The sequence below is a fragment of the Gobio gobio genome, assembly GCF_949357685.1.
Source record: "Gobio gobio genome assembly, chromosome: 6".
Classification (NCBI taxonomy): domain Eukaryota; kingdom Metazoa; phylum Chordata; class Actinopteri; order Cypriniformes; family Gobionidae; genus Gobio; species Gobio gobio.
The window spans coordinates 42,279,659-42,300,159 of NC_137102.1; the positions used below are offsets into that span (position 1 = coordinate 42,279,659).

Sequence of the window (20,501 nt, forward strand, 5' to 3'; positions counted from 1 at the left end):
CAAGTGTATCCTGTTTCAGGAAAAGGCACCTGAAAACTCTCAGACCATGAGAAACAAAATGTACTGGTCTGATGAAACAAAGATTTAACTCTTTGGCCTGAGTGGCAAGCGTCATGTCTGGAAGAAACCAGGCACCGCTCATCACCTGGCCAATACCATCTCTACAGTGAAGCAAGGTGGTGGCAGCATCATGCTGTGGGGATGTTTTTCAGCGGCAGGAACTTGGAGACTAGTCAGGATCGAGGTAAAGATGAATGCAGCAATGTACAGAGACATCCTTGATGAAAACCTGCTTCAGAGTGCTCTGGATCTCAGACTGAGGTGAAGGTTCCTCTTCCAAAAGGACAACGGCCCTAAGCACACAGCCAAGATAACAAAGGAGTGGCTACGGGACAACTCTGTGAATGTCATATTGTCATTATGGGGTATTGTTTGTAGAATTGAGGAAAACAATGAATTTAACCCATTTTTAAATAAGTTTGTAACATAACAAAATGTCGAAAAAGTGAAGTGCTTCTGGATGCACTGTATGCGTTTTAAAATGTACATTTTTGTAATTAAGTTAATTATTTAGCCTAGTTATTTTACTAAAATGCACTGAATATCAAATCAACAGATTAGTACGATGCATATTTATTATTAGGCTATTATTAATTATGTGTTTTATATATAAAATAATTATGTTGCCAGATGACTTTAATTGATGGATACAGTCTGGAAGAACCACAGCTCCGACATGGGGTACAGGTACACACATTATTTATTAAATTAAATATACATGTATTTGTTTATCATCAATATCAAATAGGTCTTACAACAAAAACATATGTGGCTCGACTTCTTTTTAAATCATAGGACTTCAAAAGGTTCGTGAAATGTCCCATTTATTAAAAACCATCTACAATTAACCTAAACTAATTATAGAGGCTTAATTAATTGGCTTTAGTTTATTGTCCCTGGTCACATACTATTCAGTGGAGCAAAATGCGGGTTCAACGTGTATTTCAACAAAATACAAACTTTTAACAATGGATATTGTAGAATAAATAACCAAATAACCCATACCATATACGACAACATTTTTGCATTCAATATTCCCTTAAAAACGACGTCTGGATTTGGCGCCACCCGTGTTAATACGTGCATACGTCATTGTGGAATGTCAGCAGACACGCCTATTACTTCCATCTTAGCCATGTGGCTATGACCACAAACGACTGCACGACCGATCCGTTTGTTTATGCCTCGTAACTAATATTGTGCATGTTCAGACCGAGCGCAAAATGTCCCAGTCCGTGTCCAGGTTTCAAGCAGAGGTGGCGGCCGTTATGGAGGTGTTACTGAAGGTGGCCGTCGTGGAGATAACGAAAGTTTTCGAAGGACGCGCATTGGAATCCCATGGCTGCACGGTCGACAGAGAAGCTCAGATCAAAGAAGATCTGGTGCGTGTCCCTGACATCAGGGCTCATATGGAAAGTGCATTGACTAATCTATCGGACAAGATGGTTTGTAGCGTCGGTGTGCAAGTGGGAGAGACACTGCTGTCCAACCATCAGGGTATGTTTTTGCGTAAACAACAGCCACTTCTCTAGCTGTGCATGTAGCCTGGCTTTACTTCCACATTTGTTGAATTCAACAGGAGTAAACCGGAAGAAGGCTACCGTATATGGCAAGCCGTTTTAATATACGTTGCTTAAAACGAACTGTTATCTGTTTTATGTTACCGGTATTAAAATACAAAAAACGTATTGTTTTCTGTTCATTCGATTTTAGTATACTTTCATCTTCCTTTGTTATTAGACTAGTCCAGTAGTTTTGTATAGTTAAATTTTACTGTATTGTACTGACCAAATAATAAATGACTACTAGTTTACACCAAACATATGACCTACTGAACGTTATAGTGTTATGTTAATATTGGTAACATACAGCAATGACAATAGAAAAATGCATATTGATTTGTCATTGTGTTAATTCAAGCGTATATCTCTTGCAGTTTTTCTGTGTATCTTTTTTAAGTGAGTGAAGTCTGTTTATGAAGTCTGTTTTATGATCTGATGGTGCACTATAAAACGGAAAGACATGACTCATGAGTAAATAGAGACTAAATCAATAGATACAAGTCACTGTTGGAATAAGTACTACTATCTAATTAATAGTTACTTAATTATTGAAACTGAAAAGGTAAAATGTATTATTGGATTGTTTAAAAATACCAAGTAAGAAAGGGAGCTAATTATAATTTTTAACCACTAATAATAATAATGTGGTTGAGCACCCTCATTGAACTCTTTTGCCCATTAGTTGTGCACACTTTGTGTTGAGTTTTTGTAAAAGAAAAGCAAGTAACATAAAAATAAATACTAAGTAAATGTTCAAATGGTTTGCCACACTTTGAGAAGTATCAGTCAGCACTACTGCTGCATTTGTCAGGGTTGAAAGTCCGATTTGCAGTAGTTTGTTTTAGCAGACCATTGCTTAGTTTTCATGCAAACATTGCAGTTTGTTGTGCCTGTGACTTATACAATTTTTATGAATGTTGTTTATTCACCTGCACATGCAAATTTGAGCTGGTTCTCAGACTTCTACATTTTTCTAACTTAAAAGTTCAAAGGACAACAATGTGCTCATAAGATCCCAAATAATGTGCGTTAAGAGAACTATCAGCACTGTAAAAGACACAGACCAGGTTTCTCATGTTTCTAAATTGTAATATATTGTGTTCTCTCCCACCCTGAAATCCCCATTCAGATCTGTGTGTGTCCACTGAGAACGACAGGATTTATCTGCAGGAATCCAAAGGAGTGGAGGGACTTTCTCCCTCTGAAAGTCTCTGCAAGGAGTCTTCAGAAGCAGTGGATTTGCAATGCATGGTTGACCTTCCATGCACAATCTTCAAAGAAACTGTAGGTGGTGCTGATTTTTAACTTTCTCTAGTTAACAATAACTAGAATAGATAGTTTGATGAAATAATGTTCATTACGCATTTTAAAGATATTAGATTTCTTTTTAGTAAGTGTTTTATTTAACTTGACACAAACCTATTTGTCAGTTGTGATAGTCTCAGTCCACATTCACACTAGTGTTTTGGGGAACCCAATCAAATTTAATATTATTGTTATTTTAATTATAGTTATAAAAATGAAGACCGAAATGTATTACTGCTGAAAATTGCAATTGTACTGTGAAATAAATTTTTTTTTTCTAATTATAATTTATTTTACACTGTTATCATAGTAATATTGATGTCTTATCATAAATCAAAATGATAAATACATAAATTAAAAAAAGTGATATTTATGTCTTGTCTTATAATATTTTTATAAATAAAAAAGTTATATATGTATTCTCTTTCGAAGTTCAAACCCTCAAGCCATTTAACATTTAGAATCCTCAAACTTTTATTTTGGTGGTATACTGGTGAAATGCTGTGTAGACGTCTGTCCACAAAAATGCTGGAAATTATGCAACTCTGTATGAGCTGCCCGTGTTTCAATCTGAAGTACGCAGCACATGAGACCTATCGTTATTTAATTAAATCACAGCTATATTGCAATTATTTTGCAACCCCATTTATTTATTTTACTTTTATATTGGGTATTATTAACTATTAGCTTTTCATCAACTCACAAACCCCCTGCAGTTCCCTTACTAACCTAGCCTGGTCCTACCAGACTCTCGTACATTTCATTTGAACAGAGAGTCTGGCCACTCTCCATTGACAAGCATTAAGTCCCTCGAAGGCGGGTACTCTGTTGAAGTTTAAAACTATTGGATCTGCCCAGAGCCACTCTGGATCTTCCATAACCAATCGCTAATGTTTGGTCGTGACGTATGTCATCTCAAACTAGCGCACGACATCAACGTCATCGTTCTCAGCCACTCCCTCTATTTGCTGATTGGAGCGGTTAAAATTTGACTGGAGAACACCAGAGAATATCCCAGATGGAGTACTGAAGGAAAATGAAAATTGAGCGGAAGTACGTAGGAGGGCAGAGCCAGGCTATTACTAACCCCCATTTGGGAAACTCTGACCGAGAGAACAAATAGTTATTAATAATTTATTTAATTAATTAATTAATTAATAATACCAAAAATTCTACAATTCTTTTCTTTTCCCTTAATGACCAAATCATTGACCAAGTTGTTTTTCTGTTTTTTTAGGAGATTGGAGTGGGGAGAGGAGACAGCATAATTCATGAACCCCCATGGACAGGTGACATGAAGAAACCAGAGACAATTCAGGAAAATGGTATAAAGAAACTTAATTCTTAATCCTTTATATTTTACTGTACAGATTTGACCAACTATACGGAAATGCATAAGCTGAATATAAAAAATGCAATTTTTCTTCCTAATCCATCCAGAAATAAACTCTGATTCTCAAAAAAAGTAAATGTTTTATTTACACAATTTGTTTTACAAAAAAATCTGAAATTACTAAAGAACAGTGTTGGGCACGTTATTTAAAAAAAGTTATGAATTATAGTTACTAGTTACTTATTACAAATAGTAACTGAGTTACATCATTATAAAAGTAAGTAATTTTAAGCCAATATTAAATATGTTAAATGAATGAATTGGACACTAAATAGAATAAATTATTATTATTAAACATTGTACATTAATGTACACTATTGTAATGTTGCTGTGGGACAATGTGAGAGACGCCTATCAAATTCAGTAGAAGACCTGCTTAGTGTAGGGATGGGCAACAGTGGTCGAGTAATCGAGTACTCGAATGTGACAGCGACCATCGATCATGAGAACGATGATCGCCCTGACTTTTAAAAAAAAAATTCTCTTTTTTTATTGGTTATTGCGTCGTTTTGCGCAGTATCGGAGGTCTGATTGGTTAGCGTTATACAGCCTCCAGACCGCGGCGAAATAAAGTGAAACTGAGGCGTGCACTGCAGCGATGTCTGGAATCACTGATCATTAAATGGTTAGTGCAAGATGTGCAGCGCCAATCTGTCACAGCCTACATAGCATTATAATGAGAACACGGTGGAAATTAGAATGCTGTAAATGATCTGTGCTTAGTTCCCCGTGTATCAGCTGATCCACAGAGAAACTAGCGAGAACACTCAGACTAGCGCGTGAAGTTCACGTGCGCATTCGCGTCCTTTTCTGCAGATGCACATTGTAAGATTACTTTTATGTTTTCTATATCTGATTAATCTAATATAAGACGCGTTTGGTTGAGCTTAATAAGCTAGCAAAGCGCTGCCGTTATACCGGCTGTTGTTCATTCTCTTCAGTTTCAGCTCAAATGCATTAATGCTCTTATGGTTTAGAGACCGTCATATTCTTTTCAGATATTTCTTTCTCAGAATCATTGATATTAGTAATGCAGCAGTGCTATACTGTTCTCGTATTTTTTAACAGTAGGCTAGACCTAGTTTATTTAAAGCTGTTTTTCGTTATGAGTTCGAAAACGCGCAGTGATGTCTGTAAACACTGCGATCATGAATAATAAAATTAAGTGCATGATGTGCAGAGTCAATCTGTCATAGCATTATAATGAGAACACGTTTTTAATAAAATGTTGTTTCTGTGTGAATTCGTTGTCCGTCTATCAGCGTTGTTAAGGGAAGAGCGCATTCAAAATGTTCAGTTTCAAACCAGCTTGTAAAATCTAGCACGCTGAAGTTCACGTGCGCATTCACGTCCGTTTGTGTTGATTTAAGTTGTAATAGGTTAATATTAATCTGATATAGGGTGCGTTTGGTTGAGTTTATTAACCAGCTAGCAAGCTCTGCAGGGTGGTGTTATTTCACAGTTTCAGCTCAAAGGCAATGCTCGATATTACTGACTTGGTTATTTGAGACGGTCATTTTATAAAGATGTTTCTTTTTCAAAGACATTTATGCATCATAATCTAGCAGTTATTTTTTGTTTTATATGTTCATATTTTCATATACCTGTTTTCATGTCACGTTTGTATGTCAACAACCATTTTCATAACAGTATTTTCATTATCTCAATGACGGACATGCCCCGCCCCCTGCACATGCCCCGCCCCGAGTACTCGTTTTTGAGACCTATAGATGATCGAAATGAGAAATTGACAAAAATGCCCATCCCTACTTAGTAGACCTACTATAGTGTAAATATTGTGTAAATATTATCAGTACTAAACCACTCCTTTGGTAGTGGAGCTCACGTAATCACCTGGGTTTTTAGCCACTAATTTTGTGGCGGCATGTGATGTGAGGTGCTTCATTATATTAGAATTACTTGCCACCGACGTGGAGAGACTCTTTCTTCCTGGGCATAAGTTGCACGTTACATAAACATTCTTACCTTTCACCTCAACTAGGGAAAAGTAGTGCTTATACTTCCAGTTTGCGAAAGCTACCTTTGAAGTCGTTGGACTTGCCATCGCTCTGACTCCTCCTGGTCGTTGGTGTGTGTGACTGTGCATATGCGTGTGCGTCATAGGTGTGTGTGTGACTTGTCTCCCACCCACCAATCATCATCAGTTATGTGTACCATACACGCATGGCATGCATGCACGCCCGCACACACACACACACCAACCAACCAGAGAAAAAAAAAAACATTGCAGGTCCGACTGACAGAGAGTCGGTTCGGATGAAAACCGCTTTTATAGTAACGCGCATTTTATTTTCAGTAGCGCTTACGGCGTTGTAATGGGAGAAACAGTAATTCGTTTGATTACTCGTTACTGAAAAAAATTATTCCCTTAGTAACGCCGTTTCTCTATAACGCCGTTATTCCCATCACTGCTAAAGAATGAAAACAAATTTCTCCTTTTTTGTGGTCTTTTAGGTCTTCAAGGACTTGATGCTCTTGAGGAACCTTCTTCGCACTCTATAATAGATCCAGAGTCTCATCCATTCAGCTCTGTTCTAGGTAACATTCCCAGTGCTGACCTTTCCACTGACAGTATGAACCAGTGGGACCTCGGCCTTATGGAAGTAAATTCTTCGCTGTCTGTTGAAAACTCACCTCACATAGAACCTCCTCAATCCAGCAAAACCCCAGCGGAGGCCACTGAACTCAGCCAGGCATCAGGTACTAGTGCTGAGAATGCGAAGAAGGTGCGTTTCCAGATGAGCAAAACGCCTTTCGATTGCAAACTATTGCGGCCTTGTTCTGTGCAACTTGTGAACCTACTGATGCTGTCGAGTGCGCCATGGGTGAATGGATCCAGCAAAAAATGCTATTCTACACCAAAAGATCTGCGAGCCCATCAGCGTGTCCATACGGGACGTCGGCTGTGCTGCTTTAAAGAGTGCGGGAACGGCATTTGGCGCTTGCAGGGAGTCCTCTCACAAGGGCATGCTCATGCCTGCAAGATCTGTGGCAAAAAGTTCAAACGCAAGAAGATCCTAAAGCGTCACGAGCGCTTTCATACAGGCGAAAAGCCCTATTCGTGCAGAAAGTGTAAAAAGACATTCGCCCTGCGGAAAAGCTTGCGAAGGCACGAGCGCTTCCACACTGGAGAGAGACCTCACGTCTGCCCACACTGCAGGAAAAGCTTCCGTCTCAAAAACAATCTCAAGGCTCACCTGCGCTTTCACACTGGTGAAAAGCCCTTCATTTGCAACCTGTGCTCGAAAGGTTTTAGGATCCTCAAGAACCTTGAGAAACACAGACTTGCTCACTCTGCGCCAGTTAGCTTCCGAACTCTTCAGTAACGGAACAAACGTTTTGTGTGACCTAAACCAAACGCCATATTTCTACCTCGCATCAGAACCACTGGATCCAGCCGGTAAATATAGCACCCGATGTTGACGCACAATAGCAAGCAGGATATAAGAACATTTGGGGTGACTCATTTTGCGTGTTCAAGTTTCAGTTCATGTTGTAAATTTTTTTTTTTTCATGTTGATTAGGATTGTTTGTGGACAGATTTCTTCTGTTGTTTACCTTTGACTGCATCTGTACTAATCATATACACGTTTGGAAAAACAAGATTTTTTCCCCCCAGTAGTTTCATGCCACTAAATGTAAAATGGGCATTAGAAGGTTCATTCATGCAGTCCAACACTAACAGACTTGACTAATTATTGCTTGCTGTAAATACTGAAGTCACTGATGCTTTTAAACTCTTATATTTGTAAAAATGACTTTTAACAATCTGGACAATTGAACACTGGAGATTATTGGATGCTGCAGGATTTACAGGGCTTTATATATCCTTGTAATAATTTTAAAAAACGACATGCTTTACAGAGTCTCGTTGTTCACTACTTGTTTAGCACGCTTTGTTCACTTTAAGCTTCTTTTTAAAAAGCTAAAAAAAAATGCTGTTAGTAACACACTTGCTCCCTTTTTCACATTGTTTTTACATGTACTTTCTAACATTTTCATGTGATCTCTTTGTATGGACCAAGCAAACATTTCTCAGAAGGATTGTTTCTTTTATTTTATTTTTTAAGATAAAACAAATGTATGCTGTCAATTTCAGTTTGAAAAAACATGTAGAAACATTTGTAGTAAGATTTGTGAGTTTATAGCAAACAAAAGAAATGGTTTCAGCTTCAGTTTTTGTACTGTGATGAAAACTTTTTATAACCGTTCCTCATAGCTGTTATGACAAACCTATATAGTTTGTTTTTGAATAAACAATAATCTCATATCTTTGTTATTGGGCTCTGTTTTTATTAAAAGGGTTAAGCATGTATAAATTTCTTGCTGTTGGAGAATCTTAACTCAATAGAAATATTAGTATGAACAAAATGACCTAGAGCTGCAGTCAATTGAGATTAGTAAAGTATTTCATACGTCAAATAATAAAAGTTTGAGCAATTCAATTTAAAAACATGCCAGTGAATTTGAAAAGGATTCCAACCAAACCTTGTTTTTCTTATGGACAAAACCACTAGTAGGCAGATGCCCATTTCTCCTGGGATGTTGCAGTAATCTTTGAGAGTATTTTATAGAAATTACAAAATGGGGTCTTTGAAGGGATTTCTGAAAATTGCCATATTTTTTTCCCAATCGGGCTTCATTCAGTCACCTTGAACTAGAAGAACTGATCTAGACTTCCCAAACTGGGGTTGCTGGGGGGACATGAGGGGTTGGGAGTTTTAATTTAAAATATTCAAAATAATACTTACTAAAAAATAAATATTTGTTTACTTGCAAATCATGTGACCATTAACTAACATCAGAGAACCATGAACGTGTGAATGTGTTGAAATCTCAGGTGGTACTTTAAGTCAAGGGGACAAAAAGTTTGTAAATCTTATTTAATGCGTGCTTAGAAATGCCATATTTTGTGACTGCATTTTTTTTTAAAGCTGAAAAGAGGGCACGTTATTCAGATTCAAAATACTTGGCTACACACTGGGGGGTATTTCAGAAAGCAAGGTTAACTTACCGTCACATATACCTTGAACTCTCGGTTGATTAACCCAAACCTTGCTTACTCGAGGTATGCTGGTTCCAACAACGGAACGACATCGGGAGTAAGTTCAGACAACTCAGAGTATGTTCCCGGTTAACACACAAGACATTCTCAACAGAGCAACGAATCGATCAGTCACCTTGGACACAGACGCTAAAAAAAGAAGAGCGCGCCATTCTACTTCCTCCTCCTCTTTTGTTTAATGGTGATTATTTTACATACCCTACTTAGTGCACATCGCCACCTATTTGGTAGTTGAGCAATCATTTTTTCAATATTTTAGTTTGAAAAGTAATCTTTATTCACAGATTCTGAGAATAAGGATTATATTGTTTGTTTGATGCTAATTAACTAAATGCAGATCCATCTGTGAGATATATTTTAATTTAATTAACATTTAAGCATAACCTTGTTATAATAGTGTGTTAGAATTAACTAATAAAACTATATTAACTAACTATATAACTAATTGAGTTATATTAATATAATTATGTTAATTAAAGGCCTATAAAACGCACCAGACCCTTACAAAAATAACCTACAGGAATCCTGCAGGATTTTCATTTTTTTTTTTTTTTTTTTGCAGGTATCCAGCAGGAATTATAAAATCCTGCAGGGTTTTTCACTTGTACTGCACAGCAGTCCTGCAGGAATTTTACAATCCTGCAGGATTTTTCACTTGTGTTGAATGTTCCTGCATGTTTCTGTTGTACTGAAGGGTTCATTCTAAAACATGTAGGAATGTCCTTCACATAGTGCTGCACATACTGCGCTGTACAGTTTAAAAAAAAAAAAAAAATCCTGCAGGACTGCCATGCACCTCAGACAGAAACAATGTTTGCTTACAGGAGTTTTCCCTGTAAATGAAAAATAAATATAAAAATACCTACAGGTTTTGGATTCAGGATAGACTATATAATGTCTAGACTGAAGAAAAAAACTGATATAGTTGCTGTAGTTTTATTCATACAATTTTTTATTTAATTAGATTCAAGTACATTTCATGAAACCATTGTTGATAATATCATGTTGGCAGCAATGAGAAAAAACAATGAGTCTTAACAAGTAAATGAATAAAATTAAGCGTTAAAATAGATAGGAAATTATAATATTAATTTCTCTAAATAATTTCTAAATATCCAAGACATGTCAACATTCAAGAGATATGAGTCTGTATAATGTACACTTTTACCTTTTATAACATGAAGATGCAAATCCAGCTATTTTGTTTTTCATCCAACTCCCATCTATTTGGTTGGATGCAAAAAAAGATTATTTGCAAGACCTGGTAGGTCCTTGAGGTAGACACAGGTTGAATGTATATCTGTGCATTTGATAAGTTCAACTGAGTCAATCCCTCTTTCTTTTAAAATGCCTGTTGCTGTTATCCCTGATTCTCTGTCTTTGCTGGTGTCATTACCTGTTGTTTTCATAACATCAATATAATTCGAATACCTCTAATACCAAAGAAAACCAAACTAACCCAGGAACATAATCTGCTCTGGTTTTTGGAACAGAAAGTTATCCGCTTACCTTAAACATACCCAGGTATGTCACATAACCTGCTTTCTGGAATACCCCCCTGCTCAGACATCTATAATAAAATATATGTTGCTGAAAAAAAAGAAATGGGAGTTTAGGGTAAGAGTAGCCTCCAAGATTTGACATCATACATTGCACTCATACTGCCAAGGAAATTGTAACCATTATCATTCACACACATAAAGTAACTTCCATACATCAGAGTAAAAAGAAAATGTATACAGCATAATATACTGTAATATAACACAAACAAAAAAAAACAATGAAAATTACCGTCCTCACCCTCCTGGCCATCCACACGCTACTGTAAACACTTGTAAAATTTCTACTTTTCTAATGATATAATCTGGGTTTGATTTTTTTCAGAGATATTGTTAGAGTAAAGAATATTAATATATATTGACCAAACAGCACACACAAGACCAGTACTGCATATTGATGAAAATATTTATTTCTCTCCACATTTGTAAAATCATTTGATTAATTCATGCATTTTCAAAGGTTTGTTTTTTATATCTGCTGAGGTTGGGCTGAAGTCTCTGTCCAGCCTCTCTCAATGTCAACCCATGGGTACTCAGTAGAATCGCATCTGATAAATTTGGTCCCTGTCTTCTTTGGCCACATCCTATTCCAGGTCTACCTCTTCCTACCCCCCTCTTCCCCTTCCCCTTCCCCTTCCCCCTCCCCCTCCCCCTCCCCTCTCCCTCGCTTCCCCTCTCTACCCCTCTTCCTCCAAGGGCTCACCCTCTCATCCTCATTCTTCCTCTTCCTCAAGCAGGCAGATGCCCTTGTTCATTTACTTGGCCAGGTGCCTCCATGTTCAGAAATTGTACTGGTCCTGCATGGTCAAGCTCTTTACATATATACGTTTGGCAGCATTCACAGTCATGGACATCACCTGTCAGGTAACTAAACATACTGAGACTGTTTGATTGGTCATCTGAGATGTGTGAAAGTCCTCCTTCATTAGTCAATTGCTGTAATAAATTATTCAAATGTTCCAAGGGATTCATATATGGTATTCATGGTATTATGTTCTTGACTAATTTTGACAATTGAACAGACTATTGTGCATGTGATGACTTATACAATGAAATGACGCTGATACGTTTTGGAGCGAACGACCATTAGACTGAGAATCAAACAATCCGTTTAGATCAACAAGATCTATTCACTTGGAAATTGTGCTAAATGTAGGCTACCTGTACTTAATCATTTGCAAAGATTTACTGAGACATTGAGACATGTACTTAGACATTTGCAATTTGATGAAATTAATGAGAAATGCTATTCTGTTGTGACCAATTGCCAAGTGGTTAGCAGATTTGTCCATGATGAGCCAAACCAATGGAGAAAAACTGTAATATAATTATGTTAATTATAAGCCTATAAGACGCATCAGAATACCTCTTAAGCAAACGAACCCAGGAACATAACCTGCTCTGGTTTTTGGAATAGAAAGTTATCCGCTTACCCTTAAACATTCCCAGGTATGTCACATAACCTGCTTTCTGGAATACCCCCCTGCTCAGACATCTATAATAAAATATATGTTGCTGGCAGTTTCTAACTGCAGGGCAAAGCAGGGACTGTTGTGGAGAAATGCCATCTCTTTCTTGCAAATGAAGCTCAAGAGGCGGAGTTCCAGAAGTCAAAATAAGACTTTATTGAACAAAGCAACAAAGCCGAGATGCCTACTGGACATCTGAATCTTTCTTTGGCCAAGGCATAATTCTTATACCTTTTTCATGTGTCATTTCGCAATAACCAAGAGTCAAAAATCTCTGGTAATATTCACCTCTCCTGTTTTCCCACAATTAAGTTCTACATCTTTTGCCTTTCTAATTGTGGCATTCTGCCAATTGATGGTCCTTTCTTTTAGGCAAACATTCTCCAAAGACAATCAACACTTCCCAGAGGCAAGAAACCTCCATGTGACACCTCTTAGCAATGGTCTTATCCTTTCACCTTCAGCAAAATCTGTGCAGTGGCCACACAAACTTCTCAGATACCCTTGACCTTTGTAATCACAGGTCACGAGGCCTCCAAAACACATCTGGCTTTCAAACTATTTCTACAATTGTTTTCTATAGGATAAATCAAATATTTCATCAGGACCTCTGCAGTTTTTGTAGTGCACTGACACCCATTTGAGTGTCGCATTAAAATGGGTATGTTTGCAATGAATTCTGAAACTTAGTCCATTTTGGCTGCCTTTTATTAATACTTGAGTAATTTCTGTAACACAATCTAAAAAAAAGTCGGCCAAACCCTATAACTAAGGCAAAAAGATTTTACACAAGAGCACTTGTGAACACTGATCTAAGACACTGTCAGTACAACATAAGAAAACTGAAAATATAATAGAATTGTAGACTGATTGCATTACTGTTTGAGGTTCACGAATACTCTTAAATTTGTCATCATAATCAAAACTACTGCATTTGAAAATAACACAAGGGTTCAGATTGGTCTCATTTTAACACAATAACAAGAAACATATATATATAAAAAATTATAAGATAAACCACTGGCCAAAAACTGGAAATAATGTGGAAACAATACAAGGTCCAACAAATAACACACTATTCACTGTAGGTCCTTTTCAATTGGGAAAACATGTCAAAATGTGATGTCGCAGTATTTTCATCAACAGTTGTAACAAAGTCATCCTTTGTCCTTTAATATCAAAGAGATTTTTCCACTGATTTTTTTCATGCCTTAGATGTTCACAACAAATACACAAAACCTTCACTAGTAATTCCAGTAAAATTCTGTTGTGCTATTATAAAAAGACACATCCAGCCATGCCAAAACCCAGAATCAGGAGGATTTTGTTTCATTTATTTGACAGCGGCTGAGTTCTGGCTCTTGATTGAACACCAGGCCATGAAAATATCCCTGGTAGGAAAGTGAAAATAGGGATGGTTAGTAAATGGAATCTGACTGTACAAAAAATTACACATGCACATTAACAAAAACACACCTGCAGTGTGTGGCCACACATTCATTGCTGCAATACTCCTTATCCCAGTCTCGACTCTCCACAGCCAGGTTTGTGCATCCAGCACGGACACAGAGAGTCGCAGAAGGAGCGGAAGAGGAGACCGCAGAAGCAACACTTACCTCCATCTCCATCTGTAAAAGCAGGAAAAAACATCTCTGAATAACTCTTTGCTGTATGCTTAACTTGTGTTTGATCTCTTAAGGCCCAGATATAATCAGAGCATTGTCTCTATTCCTTTCTTTTTACCATTAAGCAAAGAACGGAAAAGAACTGAGCGACAAGCCTCATAATCTGAAGACCGGGGGAAAAACAATCCAACTGTCTCCGTTGATTTTGAATTGCGTGAAGCGGCCTCCTTGTCACTTTTTACTTATAACAAAAAACAGAACAATGTATATAAGCTGATATGTGACAAGGTGTACAGCAAACAAGCTAAAAAACAGAAATAAGTTTTTATAAGCTGTCGACCCAAAAAAACAAACTAACATCAGCTTTTAGTCATTGTTCTGTTTTTTGTTATAAGTCTGACATGACAAGGAGGCAGCCTCACGCAATGCAAAGTCAATGGAGATCGTTGTACTGTGGATATGTTTGCAAAAGCTCTGCAATTCCACACTCTAGTCAAGTAAAGTGTTAAATTATATAGCACTTAGTTCATACAAAAGATTGCTTTAAAGCCAGCAGATTTACAGTAAAAAAAAACAAAAAAAAACAGACTTCATTTAGAAGATAACTTAATTTCTACCAGGGCTACACAATATATCAAAATTATCGCAAATGTACATATCGCGATATGCATATTGCAACAGCTCGCAATATCTGAATGATTTTAATAGGCTACTTCAACATTGTGAAAAGTGTACGTTTTAGGTCGACGCATATAGCAGAGAATAGACTGGGCACACGACTGTTACTTATGTGACTTGCTTGACGGTAAACAGAGTTATTAAACACAATAACTTTGAAAAACAACTCCTTGCAGTCTAGTTTGATTATTCAGTTTTCGAATTGTTTCTTACTTGAATAGATCTAATGTAGACATACCTGCAAAACTTAAAGCACTGTTTATTTCATTTATACATTTGTTTTATTGTATTTGTCCTACTGTTTTTAGTTCTTATTTTTTAAACAAAGAAATAAAAATAACAGTTCAGGTGTCTTTGTTTACCTGGATGTTCTTGATGATCAGTGTTGGGGGTAACGCATTACAAGTAACTTGAGTTACGTATTCAGATTACTTTTTCAAGTAGCTAGTAAAGTAACAAATTACTTTTCAAATTTACAACAAAATATAAATTATATATTTTGACTGAATGCAAGACATTGGTTAATAAAGGTAGATTAAATGCCTAAAAATATTTGTTTTATTTAACATTTAAATAATAATAAATTAATTAAATGTTAAATAAAACAAATATTTTAGGCATTTTTTGTTATAAAACTTTTTTGTTATAAAAAAACCAACAACAAAAAACAAGCCCAAACCAGGTGAGAAAAAGTAACGCAAAAGTAACATAACGCATTACTTTTCTTAAAAATAACTAAGCAACTAGATTAGTTACTTTTTAAGGGAGTAACGCAATATTGTAATGCATTATTTTTCAAAGTAACTTTCCCCAACACTGCTGATGATAAGTTTTACGTTGATGTAACTATATATTACCAAGTCAAGCAAAGAGTTTTTGGTATTTAAATATTGGCATTAAATTTTTTGTTTGTTTACATTGATGTGAAAATTATATTGTCAGATTAATTTTTGCTAAAACACTGCTGGTCACTTTCAGAAGTTGTAGCGATGCTTTCTTTTCCCAGAAAGAATGTGAAACCCAAATGGTTTCAGTCTCCATTTTTATTTATTTATTTCAATATAATTTAAATAGATTTTACACACTTAAAGCAATAGCGTATCGCATATCGAATATCGCATTATTTAACAAGATATTGCATATCGCATTTTTCTTCAATATCACACAGCCCTAACTATAAAGCAGCTCTCCAGTATGTTATGTTTTTACTTGTGTTTTGACCTCAACAGACTGAACAGAAGAAATGAACTGGAGAAGATTTCCACATCAAAGCAGCGGAGCCTTAGAGACACACCTACCTATTACGCAATTGCCAGACTAAATCTGAAGTGTTTACAAGCGCAAGCAAAATTTTAAAGAAAGTTCACTTTGTTTCAGGAGTTTGAAACAGCTTGCCAAACTTAATTTTGGCTGAATGACATCACAGCAGTTCAATTTTTCCAGTTCAAAAGTTTGATTTCTTCCTGTATGACTGTTACTAACAAAATCAGAATCATTAGAAAAGAGTAGCGGTAAAGCTTTATTTTACAGTTTCCTTGTTACATGGCTTATCATGTACTTACTATTGCAATAGCTACATTTTGTAAAGCCCTAGCAACAAACCCTACTAAACCCTAATCCTATTCCTATTCCTAACTAGTATGTACATGTTGTTAATATTACTCGGTACTTAAATTGTATAATTACACTGTATCAGGGACACCTTAAAATAAAGTGTAACCACAGTAACTCTGTTGATGTTAATTATGGGGGGAAAAAAACAAACCTCCTCGGGTTCCTCTGTCAGAGCCTCATCCGTCCCAGAGGCCAACTCCTCTTTGGGCTCTTCCACTTTCACCTCGACAGGGGCGGGATGTGCTAAGGCTGAGATGGTGGATGCGGAAATAACAGGATTGGCACCTGTTGCTGTAGTAACAATAATGGGTGTGGACAGGTCAGAGTGTATTGAAGCGGGCACAATCTTTATCTGAAGAGGCGGTGGAGGTGTAGCCGTGACGGCCACAGAAATTCCTACCCCTCCACGGGGCTTGGCCTGAAGAGGAGGCGGAGCTTGGGTTTGCACCATCTGCTGTAGTCGCGGCGGAGGTGGAGTGCCCTGCATCTGCTGCAGCGGTGGAGGCTGTCGTCCAGCAGAAGCCGGGTGCAAGGCTCGTACTCCGGCCGGAATCACCGTCACCATAGACGTGGGGATCTGGTGGAGCTGAGAACCTCCCTGGAGCATCTGCTTTGAGATGATGATTTTTGTGACAGTGGGTGTCGGGCTGGGGTTAGGGGTAGGGGGCTGGCCGATGGCCAAGGGTAGAGAACCCGTGCGGGAACGGGTGGTGACTTGAGGCAGGTCCAGGATAATATTGGATGCACAGATGTTGGTGATGGTGTTCTGCTCAGGGATGGGAGTCAAGCGTGGACGGACAGGGGCCGCAGGTGCAGTGGTGACGGGTACAGGACATGGGACAGAGGGAGGAGTGGGAGGAGCGTTATCCTCAACCTCAGTAGATGGCTGGACGAGGAACAGAAAGTTGGGATTAGACAGTAAATAAAAATAATAAATTGAACTAATAAAGAAAGAACTAGAAACAATTCACTCACTTTTGTGAGTTGATTTGCTCTGTAGGCTGCTAAAGCTTTCAGATACTCTTTCTTAGCTGCCTCCGTTTTCCTCTTGTAAACCTGCAAAAGTTCATAATTCAAAATTACACAAAATGCATGCGAGTGTGTGCAATATTTACGGATGGAAATAGTAAAGGTACCATTTCCGGATCCAAATCCTTAACAGTTCAATTCATTCTTTTAAATACTTTTAAAGAATATTTGAAAAAATAAAATGCAATTCCATTATCAAATTATGAAATAATAAATTCCTGCACAAGGTGTGTTTGCAATTCCAAAAATTGGCCTTAACTATATATAAGCCAGTGGTGTGATTTGGAGTGGGACAATCTTGTTTATCCAACCAGTGGAACGTTGAAAACAGTTGTACTGCTAAATATGTTTGTAGAAACTGCAACACCTTTTTAATTCGTTAATGAATAGAAAGTTCAAAAGAACAGCAAATATATGCTGTATATATAAATAGCCAAAAATATGCTGTATATATAAATAGCCAAAAAAATGTATAATGTTACAAAAGTTCTGTCAAGTTTGATGAAAGTACTGCATATTAGTTGGGGGAAAAAAGACCCCATATCTTTGAATAGTTGAACACTTTTTGTATATTTTGCAAACACTGTCAGTCTTTAAAGAACTATACTCCACCTGTTTTTGCTCTTCTCCAAGGCTGTCCCACATGGATGCCACTATCTTAGACACCTCTCCGAATGTGGCATTGGGGTTTTGGCCTTTAATAGCTGCCTGGGTGTCTCTGAAGAACAGAGCATAAGCTGACACTGGCTTCTGTGGTTCATTGGGATCTTTTTTCTTCTTTCCTTTTTTGCCTCCGAACGTTGCTCCCATGTCCATTGTGGTCACAGGCACCATGGCCGGCTTGCCACCCACCCGTCTCACCACAGCTGGAGGAGCAGAAGTGAGCAGGGTGGAACCTGTCAAGTTGGAGATGTGCGGTATGATCGTCGCAGAGGCTGAGAAGGAGTCGACCAGCATGGTTTTCTGTAATGGAAAAAGGGGATAGGTTGTAAGATGTAAAAAGAAAGAAAATGTGCAACAAATCAAACCCATCACTGAAAGACTCACTTGTCTGAAGTCTTCCATGTCTTCATCCTGCAATGAGCCAGAAGGAGATGGTGTGGTTGACAGTGGGTGGTCAGGTGACTTGGCTCCACCACCAAGGCTGAGCCCTAACTGAGCACTTAGATCTGAATGGTCTATGGTGGTGAGCTGATTGTGTCCCAAGAGACTGTGGTTCATGTCATTTATTGGAACATCAATAGTCATGGAGGAGGAACTATTAAAATGGGAGCCAACAGAATGGCCAAGATCCTATTAAAAAAAAAGAAAACAGGTCAAGAAGAAAACAAATCATTATCTGATATGCCAATCTACACTTTACTCAAGATCTTATTCCATTAACAGCAATTCAAGTGCCCATTCTTACAAGCTGAAAGCATGAAAATAAATTATCACTGACACAAAAAAAAACAAAGCTTACCACACCCAGAGTTGAGCTCAATAGTGCACTTCCCCCCGGCTGGTTAATCACACCCAAACTCAGGTGATCTAAGCCCTGAGAAGATGGATTCATGAAAGCAGAGGCAAACGAGGGATCATTCCCCCCTACTACAGTATTATTGGCAAGATTATTTCCAACTCCAGGACCCCTTGAGCTCTCAGCCTGTTCGGCCAACTCTCCGAAATGGGCCTCCACATCCTCAATGGTGAGCGCAGAATCTGGATCCAAGGAGATTGGGATTTCAAACTCTTCATCACCCAGACAGGGAGTATGGAATGTTTTCTACAATCAAAAGTAAATGCATAAATAAAAATGACAATAAAAAATATTAATACAAATACAAACATACATGCATATATACAATTTAGTTAACTATTAACCAAGTTAATTGTGACCAAAAGTATAACCACCTCAAGAAAATGATGACCGGGTCCACTGATGGTGAGGTACGACTCATTGGCACCTGCAAACTAATAAACAGAGGTTTAAAGGTGTGTTATTTACCAGACATCAAAAGGAACACTACATGACATGCTGCAATTTCAAATATACATACACGTTTTATATTAAACTAAAGATGTTTACTACACAAAGCAGTCTGATTTACCTTGTTCACGGAATCATATCCATTGTAAGACGAGTTTTCCATAAACTCAGAATCAACATGTTGACCAGTCCCGTCAGAGAGATCCGAGTAAAAATTTAGATCCATGAGGATAATTTTAAGACTAAATAAATAGATAAATTAAGTCTTTTGGGTTTCTTGATATCAGAGAAGCGGTTGACCTTGTAAGCCAAGCGCAACAAATAAAGAAAAAAATCAAAGGGCAAAGTCATCTAAGAAAAACAAAAATTATATTCACTAAAAGAAAAGAAGCAAGAAACACAACATCTTGTTCTCGGTATTGTCCAGCATATGGTACGTGTTGCCCAGCTGAATAATGCCAATACACCTCATTACACGATCCCACACGCAGCGCGAGAATTACCAGATTTGTTCAAATCTTACCAATTCAGCCAGCTAGCAGCAGCTAACGTTAACTGGCTAAGTGCTGCTAGTTCACAAAGATGTTGCTGTTAAACCCAACGTGAGGTTTCATTCATATCACAGGCCTCGCGGAGAGAGACTCCGGGTATTTGATATATGTTATATCCAAAGTCTCATTAAATATTACTATAAACGGTATATTCTTAATATATATTCAAATTTAATTAACAAAGTTTGTATTAGAGCACTAGCAAAGACAGTTGCTGCCAGTGCTAAAAATGGAACGATTCGATCGGTGCTCTGTTACGTTTGTCTGTTTGCTTTCACATCACAAGTCACATTAATCGCACTCCGATCATAGATATTCGTAGCCCATAAAATGAAACCCTTTTCCTGAAAATACTTAACGCAACTCACTTCGTTTCTGGTTAATACACCTTAATTTTAAATAACAGTTCTTCTGTTTTGACCATTCACTCTCTATTACTATTTCGATAACCACCACAAAATTATTTTTCCATATCGCTGCTGATTGTCACATGGCAGCCGTTATGTTTTTTCAGCGACGGACAAGGTGGACCAATCACAGTCATGATTTTTAACAGGGGACGGAATCTTATAGAGACTAAAGCAATGGAATTCAGTTTTTA

General features: G+C 37.5%; 2 protein-coding genes across 4 annotated transcripts; one reads left to right on the forward strand and one right to left on the reverse strand.

Moving 5' to 3' along the window:
- The first annotated feature begins 1,144 nt into the window (after positions 1-1,144).
- On the forward strand, positions 1,145-8,613 carry LOC307127517 (uncharacterized protein). The gene is made up of 4 exons (XM_079818781.1): positions 1,145-1,557; positions 2,752-2,906; positions 4,165-4,252; positions 6,796-8,613. Exons 1-4 carry the CDS (start codon positions 1,284-1,286, stop codon positions 7,665-7,667), a joined length of 1,389 nt encoding a protein of 462 aa, XP_079674907.1. The 5' UTR covers positions 1,145-1,283; the 3' UTR covers positions 7,668-8,613.
- A 3,955-nt stretch (positions 8,614-12,568) lies between these two features.
- tox4a (TOX high mobility group box family member 4 a) lies at positions 12,569-20,401 on the reverse strand. Of its 3 annotated transcripts, none has more exons than XM_079818765.1 (9): positions 19,471-20,401; positions 19,274-19,333; positions 18,843-19,145; positions 18,428-18,673; positions 17,993-18,343; positions 17,327-17,407; positions 16,503-17,237; positions 13,911-14,062; positions 12,569-13,825 (listed from the first exon to the last, which is right to left on the reverse strand). In XM_079818765.1, the coding sequence occupies exons 1-9, from the start codon at positions 19,573-19,575 to the stop codon at positions 13,768-13,770; spliced, it is 2,091 nt and encodes a 696-aa protein (XP_079674891.1). In that variant the 5' UTR covers positions 19,576-20,401; the 3' UTR covers positions 12,569-13,767. The 3 variants fall into 3 exon arrangements, 2 of the variants coding, with proteins under 2 accessions (XP_079674891.1, XP_079674890.1); XR_013816650.1 differs by lacking the exon at positions 12,569-13,825 and having other exon boundaries at positions 13,923-14,062; positions 16,503-16,642; positions 16,752-17,237; positions 19,471-20,183; XM_079818764.1 differs by having other exon boundaries at positions 17,993-18,673; positions 19,471-20,183.
- Between the last annotated feature and the right edge of the window lie 100 nt (positions 20,402-20,501).

Excerpts from the sequence above, each read along its gene's own strand:
- LOC307127517 (XM_079818781.1), top strand. The coding sequence starts at position 1,284 with ATGTCCCAGTCCGTGTCCAGGTTTCAAGCAGAGGTGGCGGCCGTTATG. Across the intron at positions 1,558-2,751 it reads ACTGCTGTCCAACCATCAGG|ATCTGTGTGTGTCCACTGAG; the intron begins GTATGTTTTTGC and ends ATCCCCATTCAG. Across the intron at positions 2,907-4,164 it reads GCACAATCTTCAAAGAAACT|GAGATTGGAGTGGGGAGAGG; the intron begins GTAGGTGGTGCT and ends CTGTTTTTTTAG.
- tox4a (XM_079818764.1), bottom strand. The coding sequence starts at position 19,575 with ATGGATCTAAATTTTTACTCGGATCTCTCTGACGGGACTGGTCAACAT. Across the intron at positions 18,674-18,842 it reads TGAGCTCAACTCTGGGTGTG|GATCTTGGCCATTCTGTTGG; the intron begins GTAAGCTTTGTT and ends TTTTTTTAATAG. Across the intron at positions 17,408-17,992 it reads TTGGAGAAGAGCAAAAACAG|GTTTACAAGAGGAAAACGGA; the intron begins GTGGAGTATAGT and ends GAACTTTTGCAG.